The 24,555-nt window shown below is 37.3% G+C and overlaps 3 protein-coding genes across 3 annotated transcripts; 2 read left to right on the forward strand and 1 right to left on the reverse strand.

Moving 5' to 3' along the window:
* Nucleotides 1-16,735: 16,735 nt before the first annotated feature.
* Nucleotides 16,736-20,536, forward strand: LOC111920073 (probable galacturonosyltransferase 14). Its single transcript, XM_023915648.3, has 6 exons — nucleotides 16,736-17,416; nucleotides 17,856-17,911; nucleotides 18,030-18,185; nucleotides 18,295-18,888; nucleotides 19,200-19,502; nucleotides 19,605-20,536. The coding sequence occupies exons 1-6, from the start codon at nucleotides 17,206-17,208 to the stop codon at nucleotides 19,884-19,886; spliced, it is 1,602 nt and encodes a 533-aa protein (XP_023771416.1). The 5' UTR covers nucleotides 16,736-17,205; the 3' UTR covers nucleotides 19,887-20,536.
* Nucleotides 20,537-20,621: 85 nt separating this feature from the next.
* LOC111920071 (pentatricopeptide repeat-containing protein At3g29290) lies at nucleotides 20,622-22,658 on the reverse strand. The gene is made up of 2 exons (XM_023915644.3): nucleotides 20,962-22,658; nucleotides 20,622-20,877 (listed from the first exon to the last, which is right to left on the reverse strand). The coding sequence occupies exons 1-2, from the start codon at nucleotides 22,429-22,431 to the stop codon at nucleotides 20,713-20,715; spliced, it is 1,635 nt and encodes a 544-aa protein (XP_023771412.1). The 5' UTR covers nucleotides 22,432-22,658; the 3' UTR covers nucleotides 20,622-20,712.
* A 72-nt stretch (nucleotides 22,659-22,730) lies between these two features.
* Nucleotides 22,731-24,118, forward strand: LOC111920072 (uncharacterized). The gene is made up of 6 exons (XM_023915646.3): nucleotides 22,731-22,870; nucleotides 23,002-23,160; nucleotides 23,326-23,399; nucleotides 23,472-23,551; nucleotides 23,646-23,797; nucleotides 23,875-24,118. Exons 1-6 carry the CDS (start codon nucleotides 22,840-22,842, stop codon nucleotides 23,946-23,948), a joined length of 570 nt encoding a protein of 189 aa, XP_023771414.1. The 5' UTR covers nucleotides 22,731-22,839; the 3' UTR covers nucleotides 23,949-24,118.
* Nucleotides 24,119-24,555: the final 437 nt, after the last annotated feature.

Consider the following 24,555-nt stretch of genomic DNA (forward strand, 5'->3'; position numbering starts at 1 on the left):
TGCCACAAGCATGCTTTATCCAAACCAATGGATGAATCAATACACAATACATCATTTCATAAGTTATCTACAACCATCACAATTTCATATATTCCTTTACAAGGCAATGCTTCAAAATAAAATACACCATTAAGATAAGCATTAATAGAATATTTTTCATTATCAAATGAATATCTAAAACCTTGTCTATATAAACCATGAAATGAAATGATGTTTCTTGCCATATCTGGCGAATAACAACAATCGTTTAAATCTAATCCTAATCCACTAGTGAGCATTAAAGAGTAAAGTTCGATCTTGGTAATAGGCGACGATCTTCTGTTCCCCATGATCAAATTAATCTTCCCATGCACCACATCCCTATCTCTTCTTAGGCCCTGGAAATCAGAACAAATGTGAAAACCACCTCATGTATCAAGTACCCAAGAAATGGAATGTGATGAATCATTAGATTTAATTGTGTAAATACCTGTGTAGGATGGATTGATCTTCCTATCCTTGATTCTTGTAGATGTTCCGGGCAGCTTCTCTTCCAGTGCCCTATTTTGTGGCAATGGTGGCACTCTGCCTCCTTAAAGTTTGAGTTGCGTTTAGCAGAACCAACTTTGGTTCCACTAGATGAGGTGCCATATTGGGACTTTCCCTTGTGGCGACTCTTAGAGGGAGCCTTCCTCTTCTTACCCTTCCCTTGCCTATTAGCCAAAACATGGATAGTAGTTGGAGCGGGAGTTGATGCAATAGACTTATCCTTGAGATTGCTCTCAGCAGTCCTAAGCAAGCCTTGAAGCTTGCTCAAGGTGACCTCTTCCTTATTCATATGGTAGGTCATGCGGAACTGGTTGTAGCAGGGAGGCAGGGAGTGAAGGATGATGTCAATCGCCAGCTCTTCATCAAATTTAACATTCAACTTTAGCAGACGATCAACATATCTTTGCATCGTTTGCAGATGAGCAGTAAGGGACTCTCCACTAGCCATTCGGGTAGTGATCATCGAAGTGATGATCTCATACCTCTCTTGCCTCGCATTTTGGTGGTACCGGTCCAGCAAGTCTTGATGCATCTCGTAGGGATACATGTCCTCATAGGACTTTTAGAGTTTGGAATTCATGGTCGCTAGCATGATGCTTTCATGGCATCACACTCGTGGGCCTCAAAGGCATCGATCTCTTCGGGAGTGGCAATGTTCATGTCGACTTCCTTCAGCTCCTTATCAAGGACATACTATTTGTCCTCGTAACGGGTGACCATTCTTATGTTTCGAATCCAATCATTCAAATTGTTTCCGTCGAATATCACCCTCCCACACAAGTTCATGAGTGAGAATGAGCCGGAGGAACTCGAGCCAGAAGCGTTGTTGTTGTTCATGTTTGACATATGAAAAGGAAAAGAACAAAGTTTGATTAGAAAATAATCCCTAATTAAACACCTAAATGAGAAATTAGGGCTAGGATCCAACAATATTATTTACATACTAGAAGAGGGATGCCGTAATCTAACAAGTAAATAATTTGAAGGTAAGTGAATGACGATTCACTAATTCTCCATCACGAAAAACGAAAACAAGATTAAGTTTTAAATGTATTGAAAACTCCTAGATCTTTTGAGATTCATTGAACTTTTCAATGACATGTTTAAATCTCGATATGCCCCTCAAGTTTGTGACTGGGATGCTGAGGATCACAAAGTAGGTGTGAATAACCATGTAAATATACATGGTGCTCTCATTGTTACAGTCACATATTTAATGTGCCGGTTAACCACACACGCTTCATCGAACTATGACAAACAATGAGTCACCCTTTTCCACCTTTGCTTAGAACCCAATTAGTGTGCTGGTTAACCATACACGCTCCACTAACGTCTTAGCAAGGGTACAAAGTGTAATTTTATGGAATTGCATCAATTCACTTTTCCTAAAGTAACTAAGATTGAGAATTTGGTAAAAAAACATTTAGTTACTTTAATAATTCATTATACTTATTAATGAGAAAGGGTTGCCCTATTCTACCCGTTCAGTTAACGACCATCCACTAATCAAGGAAGCGGTGGGTGAGAGTGGACACCTATTAAACGACCATTAGCGATATGGAGTGACCATCACATATGAGAGGTCTAGGGTTCAAGTCTCGGTGGAGACACACGTGGTTATTTAGGAGTAGATTAGTTAGTTTGTTATTTAAAAAAAAAATAAACGGCCATTTTATAGGTCATAACCTTATACCCTCCTTATATATCGACTTCGTGAATGAGGCCTACTAACGGTAAGACTAGCATTTTAAGTTATATACACACACACATATATATATATATATATATATATATATATATATATGTATATATAAATATATATATATATATATATATATATATATATATATATATGTATATATATATATATATTAATCTTATAATATTATAAAGTATAAGTTCGAATTTTAAACTTGTAAAATTCTAGTGTTTGAAATTTAAATAGTTTAAACTAAACATTTTAATCACAAAATTTAAATTTCAAAACTTGGGGACAAGTTCTGAAGTTTTCAAAACACAAAGGATCAAATAGCAAATAATTTTAAATTAAAAAATTAATTTAATGATTATCTAAATTTGACCTAATCAAGATTAAGATAATTCACCAAATAAATTCAAATAATCAAATATTATCAAATAAGGAATTTATCATTTAAATAATTGGTAATTATCTTTTGTTTTGTTAAGGATATTGACAAAAAGGTAATAAAAATTGGATTTATTAAACCAAAACGATTTAGGTAAGTATCCTTAAGCAAAACAACAAGAAATCCCGAAATTCTTTCTATCCGACAGCTAAACACATTGAGTCCACATTGGAACTCGTCGAGTTTAACCTACTCGTCGATTTCCTCATGGAACTCATCGAGTACATCAGGAAGTTAGCACAAAAAATAATTTTAAAGGTTGAACAAATAAACAAGGCATCAATACAATAGAAACCAAACCAGACTCTGATACCACTAATGGGTTTGAGCCACAAGAACATTCCTATGTGCACATGCAAACCCTAATGCTTGGATCTAGGTTTCTCTATTGTACATGCATTCATCCAAGACTTCCTAACCCTATATCTAGTGATAATAATTCGAAATTATAATGACCAAAACAGATCTAGAAGATTACCTCTTGTTGCTTCCTTGAATCTTCTTGTCTATGATGCTTAGAGTCACAAGTGTAACTCCTCTAATGACTTACAAACACCAACTAGCAAGAAGGTAGTATATGATAGAGGGAGGAGGCACACAAAATCGGCACTAGGGTTCTTAGAGAAGTAGTGGCCGAAAATTGCATGCTTAGAGTTCTATTTATACTGTGGGCAACTAGGGTTTCAGTCAAAACCCTAACGGACAACTTAATCCCTAAGCAGCCCATGAAACCTTTTGGAATAAGGCCATGGACGAAAATATGATGGGATCCCATCATAATTTCGTTCACTCCTTTGTCCCATTGGGTTTCCCAGCCCAAAATCCAACTATCATACATTTGACAGTTTAAGCCCCCTTTATTCAATTAATCTCTTTTAATCACTAAATAAATTCCTAATTAATTTATGACTAATATTAATTAAATAATATGATTTCTCTTTTAATATATTATTCTTATAATATATTAATAAACCATAATATCTTCTCTCTCTCTCCATAAATCACCATGTCAAGTTGCTATGGTGAAGGCAACCCAAAATGACCATGCACAACCGGGTCAAGTACTTACCAAATATAGTTACGGGCTTAAACACTAATCCAACAGGAACTGGATGTTACATTAAATTATATGTAATTTGATCTAGAAATTTGTGAAAAGTTTCAAAACTTTCCCTCAAGTTTTGGAATTTAATTTTTTTATTAAAAGTTTAATTTTGAAATATTTAAATTCTAAACCCTAGAATTTTACAAGTTTAAAATCCAACCCTTATACTATTATAATATTATAATATATATATATATATATATATATATATATATATATATATATATATATATATATGTGTGTGTGTGTGTATGTATGTATGTATAAGATAAAGATAGTCTTACCGTTAGTAGGTCTCATTCACGAAGCCGATCTATTAGGGGGGGTATAAGGTTACTGCCTATAAAATGGCAGTTTAATGGTGTATATGAAACTGTGATGGTTATAGACAACTTAGGAAGTGATGTGTTGCATATTGATTATTCCAATAGTTTGGACAAAGCATGCTTGTGGCATTGTCATCTTGAACATGTCAATAAGAAGAGCATAACCCAACTCCAAAGGGATGGAGTGTTGGAGTCATTCGACCTTAGGGATGATGACGTGTGCGAGTCTTATTTGCTTGGAAAGATGACCAAGTCACCCTTCACTAGCACTTGTGAAAAGGGTGAGGGTTTATTGGATCTCATACATACCGATATATGTGGGCCCTTTAGATCCACCACAAGGGATGCAAGCCGCTTCTATGTGACTTTCATCGATGATTATAACAAATATGGGCATATCCACTTAATCAAGCATAAGTTAGAAACCTTTGAAAAGTTCAAAGAGTTTAAGCAAGAAGTGGAGAATCAGTTGGGCAGGAAAATTAAGATGCTCTGATTCGATCGAGGTGGTGGGTACCTTAGTCTTGAATTCCACGACTACCTCAAAGAATGCAGAATTGTTTCGCAATTGACTCCACCTAAGACACCGTAGTTGAATGGTGTGACTGAGAGGTGCAATCGAACTTTGTTGGACATGGTTCGTTCCATGATGAGTCGTGCTTCGTTACCTATCTCATCTTGGGGGTATGCTGTGACATCCCCAATTTCACGGCCAGAAAAGACCGATTTGTTTATGCTTTGTTTTTATAAAATCAGAGTAATCTTTTGATTAAAAGAGTTGCGGAATTTGTTCCCAAAATAAAATATGATAAAATTTATCAAAACGTTTTTCAAAGAGAATGTATTTTCATTAAATAATAAAACCTCGGGATGTCATGTTCGTTACAGACCAAAAGCATAAACAATATAAAATAGACCTTACAGTAGTTATTCAACTACTGATCTATAATCCAAAATCTCTCGTCAAGTCCGCCGACTTATATTCTTGTGTCATTACCTGTAATGAAAAGAAAACTGAGTGGGTCAGGCTTGGGAGCCTGGTGAGCATATAGGGTTTTCAACCCACAATAATACATTTATTATATTCAATTATCAAACAATCAACCCAAATACCCATCGCCATTATCTTCTTAAGGTTCCACCCTAAGAACCAACTATCCTTCATTCACTTATTCCTAAGGAATCGGCACGAAATCCATTGCTACCAAAGTTTATCTATCGAGTACTAAATCCATAGTTATCAGACGCTAACTCCATAGTCGTCGGGGTTCACTCAAGCGGCACTAACTCCATAGTCACCAAGGTTCACTTAACAAGCGTTAACTCCATAGTCGCCAAGGTTTATTTAACAAGCGCTAACTCCATAGTCGCCAAAGTTCATCAAATAGGCACGAAGTCACATCGTCGCCAAGGTCTATACAATAGGTGCTAACTCCATAGTCACCAAGGTTTATACAAAAGGCGCTAACTCCATAGTCACCAAGGTTTATACAATAGGCGCTAACTCCATAGTCACCAACTATTCCATCTACCTATGTTCTACCCAACAATTTTTGTAGATATAAATAGTTACACAGTTTAAATCATTTAACACTCGTATAAAACTCCAATTTCCATGCCCATCTCAAATAGACAAATAACATATAAACACATAGCACGTATTTCATAGCAAATACTTCATATTTATGTGTTAGAAGAAGGTAACTACACACCCACACATATAAACAACAATATACTTAATACACTCAAACCACACTTGTATTATTATCGTGTTTATGAAAGGTAGTATACACTCACTTGATCAGAAGATGATCGGACAACACTACGACTTGCAGAAGTAGTAATCCACCGCAGATCTGGAAGATCTCCACAAAAATCGAACTTCTCGTGGGCAGAGCTTCGGCTAGGGAACCGCACTTCTCGGGATCTTCGGGATCTCGGGACTTGCCTCGGGGCTAGAGAATAATACCGGGGATTTGGGGTATTTCTGGCACGCAAAATGATGCAAAACGGGAGAGAGAAGAGAAGAAATTGGCAATTGGGTCGGCTGCCTTCGCATCCTATTTATAGGAGGCTGGAGCCTCGGAGTACGCGGGGCGTACGCCAGTACGCGGGGCGTACTGGTCCGAATGCGTCATGGCGTTCGTCATCCGAAGCCACTTGCTGCGAATTTCAACACTTCGGAGTACGCGGGGCGTACTCGAGTACGCGGCGCGTACCTCGGATCAGACCGGTGACTCCTTCGGATAATGCTTCCGAATTTCCTTTTAAATTTAAATACAAAATGATTAATAAACTTCGGAAATTCATATCTTCTTCATACGAACTCCGTTTTCGACGTTCTTTATATCCACACGAAGGTGAGACTACGCTCTACAACTTTCGTTTAGACTCCGTCGGCTAATTTTGACTTTTATTTTTATTATTTATTTTTAATAGGCCGCGACAGAAAACTTCGTTATAAATTCATAACTTCTTCGTTTGACGTCCGTTCTCGCCTAACTTTTTATCGCTTCGATACCAACAACGAGATCTTCGATTCTCGTTTAGATTGCTAAGGCTAAATATCGCTCTAACGTAAATTCACTTTTTTTTACGTCACGCTGTGTCGTGTCGGTTCTGTCGCGAAACTTCGACAGGTCATAACTTCTTTGTTATAACTCGGATTTTGGCGTTCTTTATATGCACGGAAACCTTGTAACATATACTACAACTTAGTTAGTATTATTCATCCTAAATAATCTTCTATCAAAAAGTCATTTTTGACTCTTATTGTCTCTAAATTGACTAGCCCTGATCTACGGGCGTTACAATTATCTTCCCCTTAGGAATATTACGTCCCGGAATCATCAACAAAATAGGATTCGCATACTGACTCCATAAGTTATCTCTCCATTCTAAGTAATAACCTTGATGGGTCGTGTCCCGATGACCTCTCATCATAGTCGGACTCAATTGATATGACCCCTAGGGTCGGAATAACAACTATCTTACTAGACATTACCAAAACAATGGTAATGACATACTTGAATAAAACGGAATCAATTACTAGCTTCTTGATAACCTTGTGACTTCCCCTGATCCAAGCGTGAGTCCCGTGCTTCCGGTAGTATAGATCTCTACTACCATTCACACCTACTCATACTCGTCCCAAGTATTGTCTCGCAGTTAACCAAGTCACCATACATAAATCATATAATCATTCAACACATCAGATAACAAAACCAGGATTTATATTAATTCTTGAAACTATTACACAAAAGTTCAAGTTCACCCTATACTATGCCTCTAACAGGCTATGCTTCCTGATACAGACTTTACCGACTTTATATATTAATATGAAGTCTTCATCCTTTAACCCTCCCATCCCTTTCTGCTTCGTTGAGGAACATGTTGAATGCCCTTGGCTGTGGAGGTGTGTTTTTCTGTGGGCAGTCTTTAGAAATATGACCTTCTTCATTACACCTATAGCACATCTTCTTGTTAGGTGCGCACTTGTTGGCATAGTGCCCTGTCTTCCCACATTTGTAGCAAGTCATCTCCTCGCTACATTTCCCGAAGTGTTTCTTCTTACACTTCTCACACCACTTAGCCTCATCTCTTCCCCCAGATTTCGAGAATTTACTTTCTTTGTCGATTATTGAAGATCCTTCACGCTTCCTTTTCTCTCCAACTTCAGCCCTTTCCAGAACCTTTTCTTTTATTTGGGTCTCAACATTTTTGGCTGCCCAGATGGCGGCTTTCAGAGTGGTTTCTTGTTTGACTATCGGACCAAAGTCCGCTGGTAATCCATTGGCAAACTTGTTGACCTTGGAAAGTTCAGTCGGAATTAGGTATGGAATAAGCTTCATCTTCTTCGTAAAGCTCGTAGCGTATTCAGTAACGCTCAATTTTCCTTTCTTCAGATTCTGGAACTCATTGTTGATTTCCAGAAGATCCTGCTCAGAGCAGTATTGCATTTTCATTTGCTCCACGAACTCTTCCCAAGACATCTTGCTAGCTTCCCCCTTGGGCATTGAACCAGCCAGTAACTTCCACCAGCTCAATACTCCAGATTTTAACAGAGGGATTGCAAGAGCGGTCTTCTGTCTGTTGCTACACTCGCAACTTTCAAACATTGTCTCCATTTCGGAGATCCAGTCCATGACTTGCACCGGTGTCGGGCTCCCAGAAAGACATGGTGGTTTGGATGCCATGAAATCCTTGTACTTGCATCCACGTCCATCATTTACTCTATCCTGGTTGTTTTGGCGAACTATTGGTGGGTTGGCTTGACCAACGGTCCCACTATAGTTTCCTCCTTCAGACTGCCCTCCATTTACTTCGGGCTCTTCAACTTGAATTGACAATTCCTCGCGATTTTGTCTGATCAGACGTCTAGTTTCTTCCATCTGATTATTCAACATTGCCTGGATCATCACTTGAACTCCGACAATTGTCATTGGTTCAGGCGCTGCTGCCACAACAGGTATTTGTTCAATTACTGGTACTTGATTCCTGTTCTCATCAGCATTTCCAACTCCACTCCTCGTTCTCACCATTTTTTATCTATACACCGAATATGGTGAAATTAGATCCTTAATCATGATAGATATTCAAATCATCCTTATCACTCCAAAACGTTTATATGCTAGTTCTAATATCGTAGACGTACGCTTATAATCCTATACACATAAGGTTTCCAGATCCGGTCGGCAACAGACCATAGATCCGAACAAATAATGTCATATATGGCAAACATATAACAATTAGCACATAATAGCATTTTAGGCAATTTTCCTAAAATATACTAGTGCTCGTGTCTTAAAATATGGTAGACACTCATCTCACAATCATCGCTTAGCATTCTAAGTTTAAGTCTAGAAATCCTACAAATTCCTAGTTCGCTTAAACTAATGCTCTGATACCAACTGTGACATCCCCAATTTCACGGCCAGAAAAGACCGATTTGTTTATGCTTTGTTTTTATAAAATCAGAGTAATCTTTTGATTAAAAGAGTTGCGGAATTTGTTCCCAAAATAAAATATGATAAAATTTATCAAAACGTTTTTCAAAGAGAATGTATTTTCATTAAATAATAAAACCTCGGGATGTCATGTTCGTTACAGACCAAAAGCATAAACAATATAAAATAGACCTTACAGTAGTTATTCAACTACTGATCTATAATCCAAAATCTCTCGTCAAGTCCGCCGACTTATATTCTTGTGTCATTACCTGTAATGAAAAGAAAACTGAGTGGGTCAGGCTTGGGAGCCTGGTGAGCATATAGGGTTTTCAACCCACAATAATACATTTATTATATTCAATTATCAGACAATCAACCCAAATACCCATCCCCATTATCTTCTTAAGGTTCCACCCTAAGAACCAACTATCCTTCATTCACTTATTCCTAAGGAATCGGCACGAAATCCATTGCTACCAAAGTTTATCTATCGAGTACTAAATCCATAGTTATCAGACGCTAACTCCATAGTCGTCGGGGTTCACTCAAGCGGCGCTAACTCCATAGTCACCAAGGTTCACTTAACAAGCGTTAACTCCATAGTCGCCAAGGTTTATTTAACAAGCGCTAACTCCATAGTCGCCAAAGTTCATCAAATAGGCACGAAGTCACATCGTCGCCAAGGTCTATACAATAGGTGCTAACTCCATAGTCACCAAGGTTTATACAAAAGGCGCTAACTCCATAGTCACCAAGGTTTATACAATAGGCGCTAACTCCATAGTCACCAACTATTCCATCTACCTATGTTCTACCCAATAATTTTTGTAGATATAAATACTTACACAGTTTAAATCATTTAACACCTGTATAAAACTCCAATTTCCATGCCCATCTCAAATAGACAAATAACATATAAACACATAGCATGTATTTAATAGCAAATACTTCATATTTATGTGTTAGAAGAAGGTAACTACACACCCACACATATAAACAACAATATACTTAATACACTCAAACCACACTTGTATTATTATCGTGTTTATGAAAGGTAGTATACACTCACTTGATCAGAAGATGATCGGACAGCACTACGACTTGCAGAAGTAGTAATCCACCGCAGATCTGGAAGATCTCCACAAAAATCGAACTTCTCGTAGGCAGAGCTTCGGCTCGGGAACCGCACTTCTCGGGATCTTCGGGATCTCGGGACTTGCCTCGGGGCTAGAGAATAATACCGGGGCTTCGGGGTATTTCTGGCACGCAAAACGATGCAAAACGGGAGAGAGAAGAGAAGAAATTGGCAATTGGGTCGGCTGCCTTCGCATCCTATTTATAGGAGGCTGGAGCCTCGGAGTACGCGGGGCGTACTGGTCCGAATGCGTCATGGCGTTCGTCATCCGAAGCCACTTGTTGCGAATGTCGACACTTCGGAGTACGCGGGGCGTACTCGAGTACGCGGCGCGTACCTCGGATCAGACCGGTGACTCCTTCGGATAATGCTTCCGAATTTCCTTTTAAATTTAAATACAAAATGATTAATAAACTTCGGAAATTCATATCTTCTTCATACGAACTCCGTTTTCGACGTTCTTTATATCCACACGAAGGTGAGACTACGCTCTACAACTTTCGTTTAGACTCCGTCGGCTAATTTTGACTTTTATTTTTATTATTTATTTTTAATAGGCCGCGACAGAAAACTTCGTTATAAATTCATAACTTCTTCGTTTGACGTCCGTTCTCGCCTAACTTTTTATCGCTTCGATACCAACAACGAGATCTTCGATTCTCGTTTAGATTGCTAAGGCTAAATATCGCTCTAACGTAAATTCACTTTTTTTTACGTCGCGCTGTGTCGTGCCGGTTCTGTCGCGAAACTTCGACAAGTCATAACTTCTTTGTTATAACTCGGATTTTGGCGTTCTTTATATGCACGGAAACCTTGTAACATATACTACAACTTAGTTAGGATTATTCATCCTAAATAATCTTCTATCAAAAAGTCATTTTTGACTCTTATTGTCTCTAAATTGACTAGCCCTGATCTACGGGCGTTACATATGCCTTAGAAACTGCCGCCCATATCTTAATCTAGTCCCTACTAAGAAGGTTGCCAAAACACCTCATGAGATGTGGACAGGGAAATCTCCCTCATTGGCACATATCAAGGTTTTGGGTTGCAAGGCTTTCGTAAGACGAGAGAGTCACGACAAACTCAAACTTTGTAGTGAGTGGTGTATTTTCATCATCTATCCGCAGAGGTCCTTTGGATATCTCTTCTATAGACCGAGTGAGAATGTTGCTTTCGTTGCGAAGAGAGGGGTTTTCTGAGAGCGATAACTTATAAGCCAAAAGGACAATGGTAGGAAATTTGATCTTGAAGAGTTTCAAGAATCAAGCGGTGAAGGAACCTCTAACACTAGCGTTCAACCCGAGGAGGAAACTCTTGTTGAACCGATTGACGAGTCCTTACATCTTAGACGTTCCAGTAGAGTTAGTGTTCCACCTGTGTTATATGGTTTTCATATAACAAGTGAGGGTGATACGTTTATTAGTAATAGTACACTAGTAAATCTGGATGAACCTAACATCTACAAGGAAGCTTGGTAGGCCCGGAGTCTGCAAAGTGGAAAGAGGCTATGGACAGCGAGATTCAATCCATGTATGACAATAAAGTTTGGAACTTGGTTGACAATGTACCGGGTCGTAAGACGGTCGGATGCAAATGGATCTTCAAGGAGAATACCGACATGGATGGGAAAGTACACACTTATAAGGTGGGATTGGTTGCATATGGCTTTACTCAAACTCCAAGAGTTGAATATGATGAGACCTTCTCACCTGTAGTGAAGATAAAGTCTATAAGGGTTATGCTAGCCATAGCTGCATTTCATGATTATGAAATATGGCATATGGATGTCAAAACCACATTCCTTAATAGGAAGTTGGCTGAAGATGTTTACATGAGTCAGCCAGAGGGTTTTGTCGATGCAAAACACCCTAATAGAGTGTGTAAGCTTGAGAAATCCATCTATGGATTGAAACAAGCATCTCGCAGATGGAATATTTATTTCGATGAGAAAGTCAAAGAGTTTGGTTTCTTGCGAAGCGAGGATGAATCTTGTGTATATGTCAAAGCCAGTGGGAGTATAGTTAGCTTTTCGCGTTTTGTATGTGGACGACATGCTGCTCATAGGAAATGACGTCCCAACCCTGCAGGAGGTTAGGTCCTGGCTCTGGAAGTGCTTCGCTATGAAGGACCTCAGAGAAGCTGCTTATATTCTAGGGATAAGGATGGTGAGAAACAGGAGTAAAAGACTAATAGGGCTTAGTCAAAGTACTTTCATAACAAAGGTTTGCTGTAATGTTCATAAGTGCTCTTGAAATAAGATTTAAGTATTGGATTAAACCCACACTCACTTGAATCACTTCATGGAATTAATCACGAGTGATTCTGAGACGATAATATCATATAGTATTTAAACCTAGATATATGGTTTATTGTTTGCTATTTGGTTGTGCATTGATAATGCGTAAACGCATCAGTAACTTGATGTTATAAAGCACATTGTTGTGTATGATTTGACGAGTAAATAGTAAAAGCATATAAGTCAAGTTTATCTGTTCCTTTTATCCTACGAGGGTAAAATTGATATCTTGGGCCCCTCGATGATTTGGTTTGACTTATGTGTCAGTCCCGGTCAGGACTGAATTGATGTGTTCAATTAAGTTCTATGTCAGATGAATCAGAGATCGAGAAACTTGCTGCTAGAAAATAAGTATGACTATGTTCCATGTGATTGTCCACATGATATCTTGAGAACAGAGGACTATATGATCCCTTATCTAAAGGACGTGTCAGAGTTCGACAACGACTTTGAGAGCTACGATTGCTAATCGGATTTTGAAGTCGTACTTGCATCTATAGATATTAGACTTATCCAAGTGGGAGACTGTTGGATTAGGTGTCTAAGCCCATAACTATATTTAGTATGTACTTGACCCGGTTGTAGCATTGTCCTTTTGGGTTGCCTTCACCAGAGCAACTTGACTGGATGAATAATGGAGAAAGAGGTTATTATGGTTTATTAATATATTATATGAATAATATATTAAAAGAGAAATCATATTGGTTAATTAATATTGGTCAGGAATTAATTAAGAAATTAATTTTGTGATCAAAAGATATTAATTGAACATTGGGGACTGGAATTGCAATTATAAGATAATTGGATTTTGGGTTGTGGATCCCATAGAAATTGGGGGGGGGGGGGGGGATGAAATCAAGGGGAAAGCCCACATTGATTTCGTCAAAGGCCTTGTTTTTGGAAAGTTCATATGGACTGCTTATGGCCTAAGCAATCCAATTAGGGTATTAACTGAAACCTTAGTAGCTCACCTATATAAAGGACACCAGACTTTTCATTTTCGGCTACCACTTGAACCCTAGAGATCAAGAGCCAATTTTGAGCCTCCTTCCTCTCTCTCCAAGATCATCCAACTTGCTTTAGTGTTTGTGATTCATTAGAGGCATCACATTTGAGGTGCTAGGTTCTCAAAGCTCAAGATCTTCAAGCTATAATTGAAAGGTAATTTCTTAACCCTAGTTTAGTTATGATTTTTGATTTTTTTTGTATGCTAGAATTTGGGTTTATAAGCTTTGGATGATTTGCATATACAATTAGAGAAACCTAGATCCAAAGCTTTAGGGTTTACATGTGCACCATAGGATCAATGTAATGCTCAAAACCCATCAGAAACACACAGGAAAACCATCAGAATCAGGCTAAAGCGCATACACAAATACTTCTAGTCAAACTAGGTAATTTATAAACCATCACACAAGCACCCTATAAGTGGTAGCTAGCCATACTTGTTTCCCATCCTAAATAAATGTACAAATAGGATGCCAAAAGTTTTTCAAACCAACAAGTTTCTCAAGTGAGTAAAATATTTTCCAAAAAACGTTTCATGATATGCACAAATAAAACTTGTAGTATGGCACACTGCATATAATATATATCATATATAAGGACATGTACTCCTGCTAAACTCATATGAAGCCAAAAGCTAAGCCTCCTTACTTTTTAATGGAAAGAAAACGCTTCTAATTGTGACATATTGATTAACAACCAATGGTTACAAAATAACCAACATACCTTTGAGAGGGTTCCAAACTTTCTTAACCTTATTTTATGGTTAAGACACTTATTACAACCCTACATGAAACCTTTTAGATAAAATTGCAAAAATGGTTCATGTGGTATGCAATTTTTTGGGGGTTTAAGTCCAAACAGTGACTTTTTTGGTTTCGTAGTCCTTTTGGAGTGGTTTGTATGTGAAAATGGTCCCTCCGAAAATTGAAATGACTATAATACCCTTGGGGTATTTATTTTTCATTTTTCTTTCATTATTTTTAAAATTTAATATTTATTTATTTATTTTAACAATTAAAAAATAAAAAAGGGCCCACCTCTCTCTCTCTCTCTCTCTCTCTCTCCTGTTGAATTCTTTTCTTCCTGGTCCACTATGGTTTACTCAAAAAGGTGAAGCATTTGTCTTTGTCTCTTTATTTTGAACCCATCCACCACAACTCCACCTTATATCCCCACCATTAAAATCCGTCAAGCAAGCTTCAAAACACCACCATCTACTGCCTTCCTCTGGTTTTGGGAGCTTGCTACCAAAACCCATCAAGAACCGTCGCTGCCTCCATCAATAACCACCACCGGTGACTTTGATCACCGTGAATCACCACCAAACAACATCAAACCTCATCCCATCTCCTACTACCTCCCTCTCGACGACCTGCTGCCCGGAAAACGAAGAAGATAGCGAGGCAACCAAGGCCTACCACCCACGACCATCCACCGCTGCCATTACTGTATAGTTCCGGCTGCCACTGCCAGAAGCCATTGCCCCTGCTGCTTTTCATTCACAGACTTAACTGTTTTTCGGTCACCACCAGTTGCTTCTTTCTTTCCCTCATCTTTCCCGGTGAGCCTAAACAAGACTTAACCGCTAGAGCTCTTTCCTCCACCAACAAAAGTCGTCGTCACCGCTACTTCTTCCCTCCGTCGCACCCATCTCAGTTTGCCTCCATCCTCATCGAGCTCATCGGAACAGGAAGTGGAAGCAGCGAAGCTGCCATCACCGCCCACTGTCGCTGCTACTATAGATCTCCGACACCACCATATCCTTATACGATCTAGGTGGGTAAACTGGGAACTCACCGAATCTGCAACATGAACAAGTCTTGAATTCTGATCGTGGTGTTGGTAGTTGATTTTGGTGACTGGAAGGAGAGATGGTGGGGAGGAGTTAGGGTTTGAAAAAGACGAGGGTCATGAAAAAGATGATGGTGGGTTGTATCTTTGGGTATTGAAACTGGAGAGAGAGAGAGAGAGAGAGAGAGAGAGAGAGAGAGAGAGAGAGAGAGAGGGGTGGGCCCTTTTTTATTTTTTTAATTGTTAAAATAAATAAATAAATATTAAATTTTAAGAATAATAAAAGAAAAATGAAAAATAAATACCCCAAGGGTATTATAGTCATTTCAATTTTCGGAGGGACCATTTTCACATACAAACCACTCCAAAAGGACTACGAAACCAAAAAAGTCACTGTTTGGACTAAAATCCAAAAAAATTGCATACCACAGGGACAATTTTTGCAATTTTGTCATCCTTTTAAGGGCAATAAGAGGTCATATGTGTTGAATACATAACAAAAATATGTTTTAGGCTCATCATACAATTATACGACATGTGTAAAATTTATATTGCAATTTACATGCTCGTTTAATGTACATAGCTCACCATATTCAAGATCTTTTCCACTCTGAGCATTGTACTTTGGTTCTTTTGCTCCCAAACAAGTCATGGCTCCCAAATAAGTACTTAATCCATTCAAGACTTAATATGCGGAACTCATAATATTTTATGGATCCATGGCTTCCATGAAGGCATAATTTATGTTCTCTATGTCATAACTAGTGAGTTGATTATCTAGGTACGGTGGAAGGCAACACATTTCATTTTAATTAAAGTTTCATCATATTTCTTAAGGGAATAGTGTTTTGAGGTTTTGAGTTTTGACAAGATACGATGAGACTAGAGCCGATATGTGGTTATGCTTTAAGGGTCAAAACTCAAATACTTTTTTTTTTCTCCAATTCGTTTATTGTTTTCATGGTTGGAAATAGTTTGTTGACTCTTTTTTGAACCTTAGAAGGTTCAAACTTGTGAGATTCAATATAAGTTCATTCAAATTCAATTTTAGAGTGTTTAAATTCAAATTGATCTCCACCATACCACATTGATGGTGGTTAACTTTTGGTTTTGGTTTTTTGAGTTTTAAGGGTGTTTTGGTCTTCTTATTTTGTAGACTTTTGTATTTGTATAATAATTTTTTTTTTCACTAAGTTCGTGCTAGAATTCTTAATTTATATTCTCTATCGTTTAAAAAAGGAATCATAATAATTTAAAATACATGTTTAAATTCCCGTCGAAAAGCAAATCGTTGTTACTTGTATGGTGATATTTTTTTAGTTTTTTTTTTTTTTTTTTTTTTTTTTTTTTTTTTTTATTTAATTTATTAAAAACGCGCTTTTGACTAAAAAAGTATTATTGTGATTTGTGTCGTATTTTTATTTTATTTTCAGATGAGCCCAATATTGGATCGGAGGACCGTTTGACGAATTACTGAATCAGAACAATTTTCACGAACCAGGCTACGCAAAACAAGCGTAGTATAAATCTCCCTCTCTCTCTCTCCCTCTCTCTCTCTCTCTCTCTCTCTCTCTCTATACATTCACTCTCTTTGATACAAGGGAGGAAAATCCAGTTAATCATCGAAGAAGGATACTCTGATTCTGTCTGGATTACAGATTGTTGTAGATATTTCGCTGGTTTTTAGAACCCTAATTTTGCGCATTTGTTGGATGGGAATCAATTCAATACATTGGTGTTGGTGTTGAACAAAGTGATTGAATTATTCGCTGCAAGTATAATCTTGGTGGATCTGGTTATGATGAAAAAGTGGCTGGGGAGGTTTTTGTTTACATCAGAGAGAATTACTTTGAGGGGATTCATCGTCGGTGGTGCTAGGGTTCTCTTGTATGTTTGACAAGAAATTAGGGGATCATTATGCAGCTACACTTCTCACCTAGCATGAGAAGTGTAACGATATCGAGCAGCAATGGGTTTATTGACTTGATGAAGATCAAGGTCGCAGCTCGGCACATTTCTTATCGAACTCTTTTCCATACCTTCCTCATCCTAGCGTTCTTGCTACCTTTTGTTTTCATCCTCACCGCTCTTGTTACCCTAGAAGGTGTCAACAAGTGTTCCTCATTCGGTACGCCACTACTTTTTCTTTAATTAATCACTTCTCGATCTACTTTTCTCTCATCTAATTGTTATAATACACACACATATATTTGTGATTAATCAGAAATTAGGACTGCATTGTAGATCTTGATATCTTTTTATTGTTGTTATTATTGTTTCTTAATTCCATCAACCGGGATTTGAAAATTATGATTCAACCTCTCATCACCTTGGTGTTTCTAGATCTTGATTTGACACTTTGGCTTTATCAAAATTTTGACAAGAAGAGTGATCTTAGGTAGAATTTTTGGATTCTTTTCAAGTTAAAAGTTGATAGGGAAAGGAGAGTATTTATTCTCAATATGGTTGCTTAGATGAGGAAGCAATCTGATATGCTTTCTAATCTTTCTAATTGAGTTCATCGAATCTTAAATCCTATACAATTAATCTATATTTCCATGATTCAGATTGTTTAGGCAGGCGTTTGGGTCCAAAGCTTCTTGGAAGGGGTGATGATTCAGGGGTAAAAATATTATTTAAATAATTTCTTTATTTTTTAGTTGTTACATACATTTCAAACTCTACATGCATACACTGTATCTAGAAAACTTATACCATTGTCCTTGTGAAAAAAAAAACAGAAACTTGTTAAAGACTTTTACAAGATCCTTAATCAAGTGAACCCCGAAGAAGTTTCACATGACCTACAAATCCCTGATAACTTTACACAGCTTGTCTCTGAAATGAAAAGCAACAAGTACAGTGCCAAAGATTTTGCTATCATCTTGAAAGGAATGGTATGAAATTGAAAGCCAAGAGACATAACAACATTGACATCTTTTTGAAATTTGAATTGAAGAAGTTTCAGCATTATTGTTTAACACCTTTTCTAAATGAATTTGACAGATGGAGAGATCTGAGAGGGAGATTAGAGAATCTAAACTCCAAGAACTAATGAACAAACATTTTGCAGCAAGTTCAGTTCCAAAAGGCATCCATTGTCTCTCTTTGAGATTAACGGATGAATACTCATCTAACGCCCATGCACGCCGCCAGTTGCCCTCACCGGAATTTCTCCCTGTTCTTTCTGACAACTCATATTACCATTTTATCCTTTCAACCGACAACATCTTGGCAGCTGCTGTTGTGGTCACTTCTGCAGTCCAGTCATCTCTAACACCTGAAAAGATTGTTTTCCATGTCATCACTGATAAGAAGACATACGCAGGCATGCACTCATGGTTTGCCTTAAACCCCATCTCCCCTGCCATTATTGAAGTCAAAGGTGTTCATCAGTTTGACTGGTTGACCCGAGACAATGTTCCTGTTCTTGAAGCCGTTGAAAATCATAATGGAATCCGTAATTACTATCATGGAAATCATATATCAGGCACTAATGTTGGTGATACTGTTACTCCAAGATCATTTGCCTCAAAATTACAAGCTAGAAGCCCTAAATACATATCCTTGCTCAATCATCTTCGCATATATCTCCCAGAGGTAACCAGCAGTTTGATTTTCTCGTAAATTACAAAAATGGTCCCTATGTTTTTTAATTTTTACCATGTTTTCGCAATTTTGGTCCTTAGCTCAAGTTTTCATATTGATTTTGGTCCTTGTTTTAAGGTTCTTAGTCTAGGAATTAAAATATCAATATGAAACCTTGAAATAAGGATCAAAATTGAAAAAGTTGTCAAATTTAGGCTAAACGCTGTAAAAATCAGAAAGCACATGGACCCTTTTTGTAATTTACTTAAAATTTTTATATGCATCTGAAATTTAGATATGAAAAATGGTTATTATATGCACAGCTATTCCCGAACCTTGAGAAGGTGGTTTTCTTGGATGATGATGTTGTAATTCAAAGGGATTTGTCTCCACTTTGGGAAGTTGACCTTGGTGGAAAAGTCAACGGGGCTGTTGAAACGTGTAAAGGTGAAGATTCATGGGTGATGTCTAAAAGATTCAGAAACTACTTCAACTTTTCTCACCCGCTGGTGGCAAAAAGTTTGGATCCAAATGAGTGTGCCTGGGCATATGGGATGAATGTGTTTGACCTGCATGCATGGAGGTTGACCAACATAAGAGAAACATATCATTTATGGCTTAAAGAGGTATGTAATGTATCATCATCATCATCATCATTTCTTTCTTTCTTTCTTCTTGAGACATGTCACAAAAAAAGATAATTTTTCTTTTTTAAAAAATTGTTGCAGAATCTAAGGTCGAATTTGACATTATGGAAACTTGGGACTTTGCCACCAGCTTTGATTGCATTTAGGGGACATGTGCAAGGCATTGATCCTACGTGGCATATGTTGGGGTTGGGGTACCAGAAGAAGACAAACATTGAGAGTGTAAAGAAGGCGGCTGTGATACATTACAATGGGCAATCAAAACCATGGTTACAGATAGGCTATGAACATCTTCGACCTTTTTGGTCAAAATATGTGAATTACTCCAATGAATTTGTCAAGAATTGTCACATCTTGGAGTAGTGATTGCTTTGGGCATGAACAAAAGGATGTGTAAAAGAACATTCAGTCATATATTCATACATATATATATATATATATATATATATATATATATATATATATATATATATATATATATATATATATATATATATATATATATATATATATATATATATATATATATATATATATATATATATATATATATATATATATATATATATGGGAAGAAGATCAAAGTATGTTTGTCAATTATAGAAGAAGCAAGAAAATCATAGCCACAAATAGAATGGCAAAAGTCAAAAGTTGCCACCTGGAACAAAGATTAATGCATGCATGCATGAGTGAGAGTGGTGGCAGTGTAAGAAGATTGATTCTTTTTTTGCCTTTTTGGTATGTAACAGTAACACAAGACTTTCTTTATTTTTGCCTATATTTTTTAGCCAATAGGAGTTACGTTCAACTTTAGGCTAATTAGCTTAAGAAATTATGATGATTCTTTCTTAATTTTCTCTTGATTTTACATAATTGTGTCTTGAGTTTTTACTTTTTAGGCAGCAGTAGTAGTAGTACAAGGTTGGAATTGCTTTGTTACAGGAACTTCACATATGCCAAGTATTTGTATTCATGAGAAACATTTATAATGAATGTGCAGTAAATTTTTTTTTTTTTTTTTTTTTACATGATTGTGTTACGTATATGCACTAATCGGAATTCATCAGGGAACTAGTTGAGTATGTTGTGCATGAACAATTAATTGTAACATCATCTACATAAATCTATACAATGATAAATAATTTCAACATCAATCTTGTGCTTCACTAATACAAATACATTCATGGGATTAGATTTTTGGTAAGAATTGCAGCATCATTGCTCGTGTCTTATGATCAGCTGAAAGCCCAAGTTCACGCATTTCCTGATACAACTTAGTGGCAGATTCTGTCTTTTCTCTCAAACAAAATCCCTGAACAGCAGCATTGTAAAGATGTGCATTTGGAGGAACAAGCTGCACATAGTAAAAACGTAAACCCATAACCCAAACCAAAATTGCAACTGATTTTAACTAATGAAACAGAAAAGTCAAACTTACTTTCAAGATTTCATGCACTTCATCATAAAGGGAACCCCATATGCAAGATCTAATCAGTGACAACAAAGTTAAAGTGTCGGGATTGTGTTTTTTATGAACCATGTGTTGGTATACCTGCAATGCAACTTTTGGCTCATTTCCAACCTCACAAGCTCCAATCACACGACAATATGATGTAACAGGAATCTCCAATCCCAAATCCTCCATCTCCCATAGTATCTGCAACCCTCTTCTCCAAGATCCAAGCTTGTTGCAGGCTGTTAATGCAGTATTGTATAAATGCAATCCCAACTCAGATGGGGATTCTTGCTGGATTTTCTCAAATAACTCAAGTGCATCACTGTATTGATCCGCTCTACATAAAGCAATGAGAAGTGCATTCCAAGTGTATGATGTAGGAACATGCCCTAAACATCTCATGCAATCATACACTTTAAATGCAAGATTCACCTGACCATTGTTCCCAAGTGAATGAATCAATGCATTGAATACGATGATGTTTGGATTCTCTTTTCTTTTCATCATATCACGAAAAACACTTAACGCAAAATCCCATCTCCCATCTTTCACAAACGACATTACTGCAGCTTCCATGGTGCGGGTATCTGGTTCAACCTCGTTTTGAACCATTTCAAGATACGCTTCAACTGCTAATCCATACTGACAAAACCCTAGAAACATGGTGACTAACAACCGATATGTTACTGAGTTTCCTACACAATCATTCTCCTTCATCTTCCTCCAAATCCATTCGCTTTTAATCCAATCTTTTTCATCACGACATAATGTCAGCATCATGTTGAACAAAACTTGGTCGGCTTTTATTGTTTCTTCTTTATCGTCTATGAGCTCCTGAAACATTTGAAACGCGGCTTCAAAGCCTCTAGCTTTTGCAACTCCTTGTAAGATTAAGTTGTAGCTATGTCCACTTGTTCGCCCACTTGATCTCATGGATTCAAAGACTTGAAGAGCATCATCAAGCTCTTCCTTCCTCAACAAACACGAGAGAAGAGCATTGAAGGCATGTGATTCAGGTCTTAGACCCATGAAATCCATGGAGGCGTAAAGCTCCAGTGCGCTTCTAACCTTATCTGCTCTGCTCAGCTTCAAAAGGCGCCATGACAGATTCTTTTCATCCCTTTCCTCTAAAAACTGCAGTCTGTTCTCAGAAACAAGGGAAGAAGCCATACTAACATCGTCAACGTCTTCTTCTCCATCGTCCCACATGGGATGTTCATTAAGAACCGATCCGTATGCTATTGAAACCTTGGGTACATCCCTGTCAAGTCTAGTACTTCTAGAATTACGGCAGGAAGACACTACTTTCCGTTTCGCACTCCAACTGTTCGATGTAATGTCTGAACTAAGAAATTCAGAAAATCTTGAAATATGTATGCGGGTATGATAGTATTCAGAGAGCCCAAGGGTCGGTACATGGAAAACAACCGAAGTCGTCAAAGATGCAGCCATAAATCACCCTAAGCAACCAAGCTTAGTAGCTTTCACTAATTCACTCGAGAAGCGAACCAAGAAAATAAACTGAAAATAGGTCGAGATAGATATTCATATAATACAGACGCAAAAGATTTCGCGAATGTCTACGAAGGAAGCAGGGTTTTGTGTATTGCAACTGTGAGTGGAGCAGACTGCAGAGTTTCAAACCTGTTTGGACCAAAATGGAGAAGGCTCTGATAGCAAATGCGTATTCCCATTAAAATCTTTCTCTTTTCATATCTTAACAATGTACCATTTTTTATGCACATCGTACAAACCAAGAAACAGTCAATCTCGCCTTGACCTTTCCCTACATATAAAGCGCCCCCTTTCCCTAAAACCCTCCTTTTTCAATCCCAGATTCCCCGCGCAACGATTTTATTAATGGAAGAAAAAAACGAGCTTGCAGAAATGGGTAAGTTAAATTACGAGTTTCAGAGCGTAAGTATTAATTCTTTTACTCTGGGTAATGCTCGATTAGGTCAAATTTGATACTAAAGAAAAAACCCTTGTATAATTTTACCTCCGTTTTGATGCAACATACAGAAAAAGTAGAAGATGGTGAAGAAGTAGCAGTAGAGGAAGTGGAGGATGAACAGTCGAAAATGGAAGGAATGGCATCAATAGCGTTGTTACCAGATGGGTCAATCTCGGGTCATTTTGTTCATCTTCCTCATTCCGTTTGTTACGGCATTCATGGCACTGGTATTTCCGAACTTCATCGATGCATTTTTTTATTGCATTACTTCCCTTTTCCAAATACCATTGAAGCTGATTTGTTTGTCTCCATCTCTAAAAGATGTTTTTGGGCATTAAAGACTTTAACAGATGCAATGTTTTTTGGTAATAAATGTGTTGCCATGAAAACAGAGATAGCATGTGAAAGGGAATGTAGCAGGGGTGAAGACTACCGTTTGGTCAAACTGACTATAATAGACTTCAATGTAAGTTTAATCCTTAGTCTTTAGCTTGCTTAATATTAAGCTTTTGTAATCAGTTTTTACATGTTGTTACAGAGCAAGAAAGAAAGGGATGTAGTGGTTGAACGAAGAGGTCATGATGCTGCACGCTTATGCAACATTGATCATGCTCATGGGTGGGTATTCATTATGTAAATTAAGAATCTTTTTAGACATTATTTATATTGTAAATATTCAAATAAACTCATGAATTTTTCCATTTCTTGACAGATGGGAGAAGGATGTGGTTAGTTTAGTTGCCAAGGAGCAAGAGAAGAGGAAGATTGCAATTTCTTTTGAGTGTGAAACGCTTAAAGCTGATGAAGCAGCAGAAGGGCATATTAGGCAGTTCATGCCCAAATTAACTGGATTAGATGCTGTTGGTAAGCATATCTAGTTCAAACTCAGTGGAATTTGTGTTTTTGCAGTTGTTGTTAATGGACACCTTAAAAATATGCAGTTAATATTGGGAAGATGAGTATCGTAGGTTTGGACTTTAAAGCGGAAGTGGGACGTGTGGAGCCAAGTTCCTAAACATATGATCCAAACAACATTTTTGATCCAAGTAGAAATCTACCCTTTGTTAAAATTTGTTTGTATAAAATCCATCACTGTTAGAATTAATGAATCGTTTGAGGATAAACATGGTTGATGAAGCTAAATGCTTGAGAAAGATTATATTGAAAGAGATGAATAGTTTATTATAGACTTAAGATGAATCTAACTATGGCAACAATGGTCCCTAAACTATATGGAAGTACAAAATTAGATATAAGTATGCTAACAATCAAAATTTAGGCTTTATTGTAGGAAAAAGGCAGTCACATATTACAAGATTTGTCATCACAAACATTAGTTGCATTTCAAAGTTTGTGGTTAGAAAAAGTAATCGATTATTTAAAACGAGTAACTTTATTAAAGTTTCTAGTCCAATTTGAATTGAATTTCTACGTGTATTATAATATTATATTCGTTATAAACATGTCAAATGGTCTGAATATAGATTCCAAGTGATCCATATGATAAAAGTCTAGTATGCGTGATCTAACTCATCCAAGTGACAAGATTTTCGCTTTTCCAAAAGAAAAAAAATGATAAGATACAAGGTAAAACTTATTGTGGCCCAAGTCTATATTATTAT

This window comes from Lactuca sativa, chromosome 2 (assembly GCF_002870075.4).
Source record: "Lactuca sativa cultivar Salinas chromosome 2, Lsat_Salinas_v11, whole genome shotgun sequence".
Lineage (NCBI taxonomy): Eukaryota > Viridiplantae > Streptophyta > Magnoliopsida > Asterales > Asteraceae > Lactuca > Lactuca sativa.